The following is a 10,413-nucleotide window of genomic DNA, read 5'->3' as shown; positions in this document are numbered from 1 at the left end:
TTACCCATATTTTTAGCGAAGCTCTGAGCCAGTAACACCTGATGTCCGGCATTAACAAAGAGGCGCACAGCGGAAGCGTCGTTGTCAATGCTGCCGGTAGCGAAGCCCTGGTACGCCATGTCGAAGAACGGGAACAATTTACGTTCGGCAATCGCCTGCAAATTATACGAAAAATGTTTAAAACCTCTCAGTTCCTCTTGTCAAGCACTCTACCACTCAGATTGTAAATAACTTAACAAAAAAACAAACAGTCGAATTGACAACCTCCTCCTTTTTTGAAGTCGGTTAAGAACGTGAATCGCGTTGGTATCGCGTTCGCGGCTGAAAGTCGCCCTGTGTAACCGCTCTTAGTACTCCAATGTTAAACTGTGGTTAAACACAATACAGCCATGTTATGTACGACGGTGGGTAAGTACGACGTTGAGTAAACGTTAACAAGTACCTGAGACAATTGTTCCCACTCGCTAGGCTTCGGGTCGACGCCAGTGGGGTTGTGCGCACACGCGTGTAACAGGATGATGGATCCTTCAGGCATTTTCTGCAACATTCAATTAAAATTGTGTTACAAGTTTTTCCCAAAGCAAGATATCCTATTTAAATAAGTATCCAACAAATTTGTTATAATCATTTAAATATTAAATTAATAACAAATAAATGACAACTTCTTTTAACTCCAATTTCGTCTATTCGAAAATGAAGTTAAAAGAGATTTCAAGAGAGACTTTAAAAATTTTTCAGAGATGTCACACTCTCTCACTTCCATTTGGTCAACGTTTTGGTAGACCAGGTAAATGAAAAGTTATGATTTAACATGTTTTTAAACGTAATATTAAGTTTATATAATGTTCTATTACCATGATATTATAATATATTTTGTGAAATTGCTCCACAAGTTAGTTATAATTTAATTAATACAAAGATCGAACACTGAGAAAAATTAATTCGATCTCTCCCGAAACTGGTTTACAGAACGAACCAGTAGACTACGAATTTTTCTATGTGGTTGGTAGATCTTTGTTTTTGGTTTTTAACGACTTTTTTGCCGTAGCGCCATGTCCGAGAAATCTATGAAAGTTTTTCTCAAGCCGGGTACCTTTAAAGCTAACAGCGGCTGACTAGAGACGTCGCTTTAATAAATAAATGTAGTTTTAAGTTTATTGAACATCACAATGTTTTACTACCATGAATACAGCCGGATCGAAGGAATATTTCTTAGTATTCGATCTTTGTATTAATAATATTTCTAACCGTTTGGTAATATTTACATAAATGTGAATTCTCTTTTGGTAAAGGTACGTATCTTCTAAAGAGATGTTTCAACAAATATTCTAAGAAAGCTTATAACTCTTTTTTTGGGGCGGTCAGCATTTTGATAGATGAAGCAAAAAAGAGTGGTAGGATAAGTTGTTTTGAATTTTGAATTCATGCATGAAACTGAATTTTGTTTTATAGATGTAAGTTTCGCCTAAAGAAATGGTTTAAAAATTCTTCGAAGATATCGGATGATCTCTTCAAATCTTATTCAGTGTTTAGCGTGTTATATAGTAGATATGTTACGATACGAATAAAAGAGACCAATGCGTTTTCTTTTGTTCCGAAAGTTCCCGAAGTTTTGTATATATGCGGGTAGCGTACTAATCTTAACTTTTTAATGAGCTGAAAGGTAAATCAATGAATTATGAACAGTTGGGAACCGCGCATAGCAAATGATTATTTTGTAATATATTAATCATAGTAGCTATCATACGGTATTTTCTAAAAGAAAATTATTGATAAATAAGAGATAATAATGATATAATGCTTCTGTTCATATACGTTATTAATCACGAATATTACACGTGATCATACGTTATCTTTAATAACTAACAACTTAAGGCGTCATCCATTATTATATAGCGCAAATTGTTTCTCCCATCTGCTTTGATTTTGTATAACGTTTAAAAAATTACATTATAGTAAGTTCTCCAATTATTACCGGGTGACGGCCGACTAAGAACATTGTACGCTGTCATTAAGTTTATTGACTATCACGATGTTTTACTATCACGATATTCTATTATTTTTTGTGAAATTACTCCACTAGTTTGTTATAATTATTAATACAAAGATCTAATACTAAGAAAAATCATTTCGTTCTCTCCGGCAACTGAGCTACAGAACGAACCAACAGACTTTATGAATTTTTCTATGTGCTTGTTGCAGGTTTTTAACGACTTTTTTTGCCGTTGCGCCATTTCTGAGAAATCTATGAAAGTTTTTCTCCAGTCAGCCGGGTACCTTCAAAGCTAACAGCGGCTGACTAGAGATGTCACTTAAATAAATAATTGTTCGACTGGATTCAATTCGATCATAGGTACGCTGTTTGCAATCTTTGCGAGTAAGTGGTTTTTATCGAATATAATTAGTGCTTTAGTACTCCGCACATACTACTAAACTCGAACTCGAAATTTGTCGACTTTTTATCATTTATAATACAATCCTGTCTAATACGAGTTAACTCTTTAAATAGGAGAAACCTAATTGACTGTAATGTAATTGACTGTTGAAGATGAAATAAACAAATTTAACTTACAGTGCCTCTCAATAATTATTTTCGGGTAGTTAATAAAAAAACGGAAAGTAAAAGAAATAATGAGCTTATTCAAAATATGAATGGGTAATCTCCAGGTTAGTTTTCTCTACCCAATTTCGGTGGCAATTTTTATTAATTAAGTATTCGAATATATTATCGTGAAATATTAAATAATATTTGACGATACCGAAGTTAGGTTTGCTTTCAGAACTTTAGTATATTATTCGGAAGAAGTTTTTTTTTCGTAGAATTGTGATTTCAACTATTGTAGTTATTTACTAAACATATTATTAATTATTTCAATATATTCTAAATTAAATTTTCAATAACTCATTTTAACGCAGCTTAGTTAGTATTACTAATAGCGTTAATTCGCTGCAATTTCATTAACCAATAAATATTTACTATTATTCCTCGATATATAGCTGGTCCTTAAAAGTTTTATGATTATAAAAAATTTTGTTAAAATAATGGCGTGTATCATTGGACCAGTATATGATGATTTGACAACTTTGAGCGGCAAATACAATACGCTTCAATATTCTTTAAACATGGAATAACATGACGTCGCAAAAGAGACAACCTATGTAATCAATTTATCCTTGTTACTATTTGCTCCTTTATTCTTGCTACTCATTGACATTACCAAAAACAAGTCTAACTAAACAAATTTAGACTATGTACATTTAAACTTAAACTATGCTTAAAATACTTACAGAAATATCTTCAAGGGCACCCTTCAAATCAAATTCGATAGTTTTGGGGTTGTAGTAGCGGTACTTGGAGTGTTTCAGACCGATCATATTGCAGATCTGTGGGTGGTTACCCCATGTCGGTGTGGATAAGAATATTTCCTTGTTTTTGGCGTAATGCTTCATTATGAACTCCATACCAAGTCGTAGAGCTCCCGTGCCAGACAGCGTCTATGATGAAAATCCATATGTTGCATATAAAGGCCATTTTTACACTTAACACAATTCATACATGTCATCACGCCTACCTCCCATCGGAGTAGGCAGAGACCATGGACCTCCACCTGTACACTTATCTGTTTATTCTTCATACTTGAATCTGATCGAGATTTACCTCTCCTAATGCCTCCATCCACATTCGCTCTGTAAATTTCTCCCATCTATCTACCAACCATCGAAGCATCCCCCTCTCTATCCTGGTCATTAATATTCATACCACAACGCTCTCTTACTACACTTTCGGCATTCTGCCTTTAAGACTAACACTGCACATATAGTCGGGGTTAGTGCAAATCCGCGTACGTAGCATTGGTAAAAGGCGCGTATCTGCACTAAACCAAATTTTACAGGAGAGGGATTTAACGTTATTACTTTGTTATTTCAATGGCTACTACTTTCATTTTTGCACAGAAAGCATTAATTTATGTTGTCTACGAACTTGTAACAATAGATTTCCGTAAATCACGCTAATTTGTTGGCCACGACATTTACGCGGAATTGATTTGGCTACTAAATTACCGAAATGGAAACTCATAATCCAATGCTAGTTACGTGTAATTGCGCTATTCCCGACGAAATGCCATTTAATAAGTGTTATTTATTTTTTTCAGCATTTTACGGTACATAATTTTTTTTAATCTTTAACATCAAAAACTCCTTGTGTTGCTATTAATGCAAAAAATCATTGACTATCGTAACAAGCCATATTTATCAGATCAACATTTTTAATCATTTAGACTATAGATTTTAAAAAGCAAACATGCAGTGGTGGATTTGCCCTAAGGCCATCCTAGGCCCGGGCCTAGGGCGGGTAGATTTTAGGGGCGGCCAATCGTGACATAAAATTCACTGATGATAACGAGAAATAGCTCAAAGTACCTACATATTTGAAAGGCTCACATACATTATGGTGGGCCGCACTGCACCACATCATGTAACAATAATCTTCCTAAATCACTTCCATACATTTTATTTATATAATATGATATCTCTAGCAGTAGGTATAGAGTACTGAGAAAGAGGCGGGTGGTACTGACCACATGGCCTTGGGCCTAGGGTGGCCAAGACTGCAAATCCGCCACTGCAAACACGACTATATATAGCAGTAAGACATTACTTGTACAGTGCAGTTGGATTTATTCTTGAGTACAGGACTACCTTCACCAAAAGCAAGTTTAGCTGCAGCATCACAGAAGGTTGGATCACCAGAAATTGGTCCATATTCATGGTTAAGACCTTTATTGTAAATTATTTCTTCAGCCTTTGGAAAAAGCAAATGAATAAAAATTAGTAAGTTCCACATTTTGTGACCTAATTTCATCAACAATTTAAATTAATTGAAATGAAACTTTAATTTCCTTTTCCTGTTATAATTAAGTATACCAAGAAAATTTAAAAAGGTTAATTTTTAAAATACCTTTACAAGCTAACAAGTTACTTTGATGTTAAAAGATGTTACTAGGGCCGCTCTTATGGGGTAGAACTTATGTCACTGTAAAAGGGAAAGTTTTCATCATTTCATGGGCAACATAATCAAAGGAGTTTCAAGTACGAAACAAACTATTGAATTTTATGTTTATTCTTCTCAGGGGAATCTGCCTTCTAAATGAGCAATGGTGCAAAGGATTGTAAAATTTCTAGTATAATTTAAGTTTTTACTTGTGAAATTACTGACCTTTTTCACACATGGAAGAATAAATGGTTTTCCGTCATCATCTCTGTATGCTCCTACACCAAGGTTCACCTTTTTGGGGTCAGGGTCTTTTTTGAAGGCCTCTGTAATACCCAGGATTACATCTGGGGGACCCATCTGCACATTGCTCCACCATGTACTAAATTGGAAAAAAAAAGTGTTCAATACAATGTTAGTTCAACATATTTACTACCTATTTGTACAAGTGTGTAAGGAAGAAATATTTTTTTTACACTTATCGTAATTTTGTTAATGTACAAGTGATTGATACCATCATACCTAATTTTATAAAATGAAGTTCCAAGGTTGACATTGGAAAAACAATTACAAAAGGATAGGAGAATGACAAGGATAAATAAAGAAAATCCACTAGTGAATAAGAACAATTTTTCCCTTTCTTAGCTGCAAGGTTAAGTGGTTTTTACAATTAATGATGATTTATAGTAACTATAAGATGAAAAATAATCAGAGTCAAACAAAAATAAAAACAGCATTAAATTTATTTCCAGTTCTACTTTTTAAATTAATTTAATAACACGAGTTAATTCCATATTTCTGCAGTTCTAAATACCATTCTTTATTTAGGAGAATTTAAAAAACCTAGAATTAAAAAAAAAATTGCTAGAATGTGCATTCTAAATTCATGCAATTTAGATACTGGTTTTAATGCCACATGTCGGCAATTTTCTTCTTTTTATGACCAGCCAGTAATATTAGAATTTATACTAAATCTATGTCTTATTGGAATTTGATTATTCTATTACTTGTAAATTAATTTCAAAATTGTAAAAAAAAACATACTTTAGAAACATAAACTCATAATCTGTTACGATATCATTACGTAAAAATAACCATAAATGCCGGGTATGAATCTCACCTTGCCGCGCGGAAGGCGAAATATCCAAGGGCTGTATCCACATTTTTCTGCTTAAACGCTAGAATGCTAGTTCTCTTAAATGCTTGACTCATTGCCGCTAATACACGCACCGCTCTGTAGTATATCGATGACTAAACGGTCCGTCTGTAACAAATTTATTTGCTTGCGCGACGAAAAGTAAAAGAACTGGAAATGCCCGAAACGCTAACCAGCAGCCACCTACAAACAGACAGTGTTGCTAAGCTAATTTTTTAAACACCCATTACCGAGAAGACGTGATGCCTACAGAATGCCTAAGACTAAGCGTCCAGTGACAGCAGCTTAAGCTAGTTTTTCTTGTTTTGACGTTTACTATTTTAGATATAACTCACTCGTAGTAATCGCTTAAATAATCTTATAAATCTTATTATTTTTAACTGCACAAAATAACTTAACGCCATGGCAATTAATTGCTTTCAAAAACATTTTAGGCTAAAAATGTTATAATTGGTTTTCTAAATATACCCATGGAAGGACTTGATAAAACGTCAGTATGCTTAAGGATGCTATGCCATACTCATGTATGTAGCTAACAAGTATAATATAAATAACGACGTAACAGGACACTAAAATTTTATTGCGACTTTGTAATAATGGGATTCTTAATAGACCTTCATGAATGGAATTCAATACACAATATATCTACTTGCAAACGCGGAATTAATATAAAATGGCAACATTTTAAAAAAGCGACATAATATGTTAAACACGTCACCCGAGTCAAAGTCGCGAAAGGTCACTCCGGTCTTATTAAAAATGTTATCTGCCTACGGTTCCGTATATTTTTGTCTCCTAAACACAAACGAAGGGAAAGATTTTAGAAAGGGAAGGGAAATATGTCTAATTTGTGCTTTAATTAAATATTGACATTGATTACAAAAACGACTTGAAATACCTTTAATCGCGGAGCGATGGCAGATTACCGAATCGCAATATTAGCAGATGTATAAAATGGCAATAGGTTACGAGAACAACGTGGATCAGACAAAAAATTGGTGGAAAAATAACTTAAAGTTAAAAGATAAAGACATGATCAGATCGAAACAAGATCATAAATTCTTTAAATCGCATGGTTTTAATTTTATCATTATATCTTGTTGCTTGCAGATAAATCCTAATGTAACTCCAACGTTTGTTTACGCGATATCTCGTCATTTAAGTACAGTACGCCAATTTCGATTAGATAATACTTTGACGCAGGGCTAAACTATTGTTTACAACTTTTTTAATTAAACCACAAAGATACTTAGGCACTTTTATGTAATTAAAATAAGAAAGCTTATACAGGGTGAATTATAATATTAATAATGCACACTAAGTGTATTATTATATTAAATAATAAGTAATATATCACTGTAAACTTTTTAATTATTATAATATCTTATCTTTGGACCTTAGTTCCCGGGTTAATGTAGAAACTAATTATAGGGCTTAGTATTGTAGGGCTTAGTTCGATCGCCGGCCGGGTTAATGTAGAAACTAATTTTTCTATATCGTCTCGGGTCTGGGTCTGGGTGTTCGCGATACCGTGCGTCGTTGTTTACGATTTCCATAAGTCAAAAAGTTCTTTAATTACTTATTTTGGGATAAGAGCAACGTATGTGATGTTGTCTATTAATTATCATTTTTAAATTAAATATTTATTTCATAAGGTTAGTAAATGGTACTTACCCAAATATTTACTTAATCATTATTATCCACAGCCCGACTTCACACACTGCTGAGTATAGGGCTTTCGTATCGTATGATTTCATTTATATCACGATCTTGCGCCAATTTCACCCATCTACGTCCTTTACTTATTACTTAGTTTGTGTATTGGTGATAAAATAATACATAATAATTATTATATTGTTATATTTATTATTGTGTTACTTATAGGTCAAAGGGATTGGTTTAATTTATTTGCACACTCAGTTTGAATTGCCCTATTTCTTCAAAATTGCATTGCTTTGTTTTGTATAACTGAATTAGGGGTTTTTTAGCATTTACTTTCCACTTGCTATATTATAGGCAGGTAGATAAAACTTATGGTTTGGTTAGCAATTTTTAAATGTTTTTATTATTATTTTGTCATTGTGTCGTTCAAGGAAGACGTGGTGTATGGGTATAGGAAATTTGGTTTGTTTATTATAACGGAAATATTACAATATTTTGACTGATTTTGACTTCAGCATTTGACGTAACATGTCACTTTGTAGACCCAACAGCTTTGGATGCGTATTTTGCAAATCTCTGGACAAATTAAAAAACGATATAAAATAAAATGGTGCGTACATAGGTTTTGTAACTTGGCGAAGTAATCTTAGCTAAAATAATATATATTTCTGAGTAGAAGTAGAAACGGACTACCATCAGATATTTTAATTACCTTAACCCAACCCGCCCTGACTGACAACTAACAAGTTGCCCAATGGCCAGCGTGGCGGACTGTGGCCTAAACCTTCGCCTGAGAGGAGACCCGTGCCCAGTAGTGGGACGTGTAAATGGGATGGTGATGATGAATAATAACTTTTATGCTTCTGCATTCGAAGAATACGGCCATGAGTACATCTCCTTAGAAGATGGTTTGTAAGTGGTGGTAAATGGTTTCTATAGTCTAAGGGTCGTATTCCAGAACTCTACTCAATACTCAAGTCAGAACTTGAGTATTGCAGTGAGCACTGAAAATCATACTCAAGTCCTTGCCATTAGGGTCGTATTTCCAGTGCTTGAAATCATACTCAAGTCTGCTCAAATCCTGACTTGAGGGTTGAGTATAGTTCTAGAATACGACCCTAAGACATCTACCCACTTGCGAAGGTATGACACATGACAGAGACATGTAAAAATCATTACGTACCTACATTTTCTTTTAATTTTGCCACCTTGATTACAAAACAATACTAGCGTGAAACATAACGCCCCCGGCGTTATATTAGTTCTTAATTTATAACTTCATCTGATTGATATCAGATGAAGTTACATATATGTATATAAACTGAATAGAAACTGATGTATCGTCTACAGTGTGATTTCAACAAACAATTTGTTCATGATGACAACAATTTAATGTTCACAAATTTTATATTGTTGAAGAAGGTTAAATGTTTTTAATAGAGCAAACCTTTTTAGTATGTGCGTTCCTTTGTAATTCAAATTTAATTATGTTTTTGAGTCATTGTTTTTTCTATGACATTATACTTTTGCCTGCAGTCCTCAATAAATGTGTTCCGATATATGTTCTTACAAGTTAGGTAGATCTATTTTATTGTTTCTAATCCGAATGTCCTAGATCTCTGTGAGGTATCCATATACTCTGGATTTATTATTATTGTATGTACTCACACACCCACATATATATTATTGTATGTGGTTTCGCATTAAAAATAAAAAAATCGGTATAGGCCTAATTTATTGCTGAACCAATGACTTTGCGATTCATGTCTAGCTAGGTTAAAGCACTGGAATAAGGTTATGGTATTATCATGGACCAATAACTCAAGAGGACTGCTAATCGTCATACAAGATAGCGTAGCCGGGTATTTAGTACCTATTGGTACACTAGATGTCGCGACGATTACCAAATAGCTATTTTGTAACGTTATTTTACATTGACACATTGATTCTATCAAATCTGCTTCTAGTGATAACAAACACGTCAACTAGATGGCGCTATATTTTACCTCAAAATGGATATGCACCTGGAGTCGTATATAAATACATTGTAAAAAAAAACAATCGCAACTCACAACGTTTCCATCCTCTAAATAATAACTAGAACACTACTTTGTCTATTCTAATGCCATTTAGACATATTGATAGTTTAGCTTAAAATTATTCATATTTCAATGTTACTGGGTGTAAGAAGCGAGAAAAAACAATGGCTACGATGATTTTAGGCTGAGAACACCGAACGTGCGAAATAATATTTTTTAATTTTATTTGTAATTCCAAGAAGTATGATATCGCAGATATTGCATTGGTCCCAAAGGGTCATTTCGGAACGCCACACAGTGGGCCCAAATTGATAATTCTTGGACATAGGAATAACTTGTAGAGTATCGAGCAAATTTTTTTTATGTGATATATAATAACATTCCTAACAACTTTTATTCTTGTATGATTTCTTGAAAAGTTGATAGATTCAGAGAAAAAAAAATTTTTGTATGGACAAATATACATTTTATTTTTTATCTCAAAATATACGAAAATCTAATGTGCGTGGGTTACTTACAGTATAGTTCCCATCATTTTCTATGTAGAAAAAAATAATCCGTCT

At 33.6% G+C, this 10,413-nt stretch overlaps 1 protein-coding gene across 1 annotated transcript in view; it reads right to left on the bottom strand.

Moving 5' to 3' along the window:
• Nucleotides 1-6,269, bottom strand: part of LOC113233967 (aspartate aminotransferase, mitochondrial) — a 9,855-nt gene extending 3,586 nt beyond the window's left edge. Inside the window, exons 1-6 of the mRNA XM_026469206.1 lie at nt 6,114-6,269; nt 5,219-5,375; nt 4,661-4,804; nt 3,289-3,495; nt 443-538; nt 5-155 (exon numbers count right to left, since the gene is read on the bottom strand). Of these exons, the coding sequence (XP_026324991.1) occupies nt 5-155; nt 443-538; nt 3,289-3,495; nt 4,661-4,804; nt 5,219-5,375; nt 6,114-6,205 (847 nt within the window). The 5' untranslated portion in view covers nt 6,206-6,269. The remainder of the gene's footprint in view (nt 1-4; nt 156-442; nt 539-3,288; nt 3,496-4,660; nt 4,805-5,218; nt 5,376-6,113) is intronic.
• Nucleotides 6,270-10,413: the final 4,144 nt, after the last annotated feature.

The sequence above is a fragment of the Hyposmocoma kahamanoa genome, unplaced genomic scaffold, assembly GCF_003589595.1.
Source record: "Hyposmocoma kahamanoa isolate Upper Pololo Valley unplaced genomic scaffold, ASM358959v1 102, whole genome shotgun sequence".
Lineage (NCBI taxonomy): Eukaryota > Metazoa > Arthropoda > Insecta > Lepidoptera > Cosmopterigidae > Hyposmocoma > Hyposmocoma kahamanoa.
Note: the sequence above shows the minus strand (reverse complement) of the source record. Positions and strands in the feature narration are given on the sequence as shown.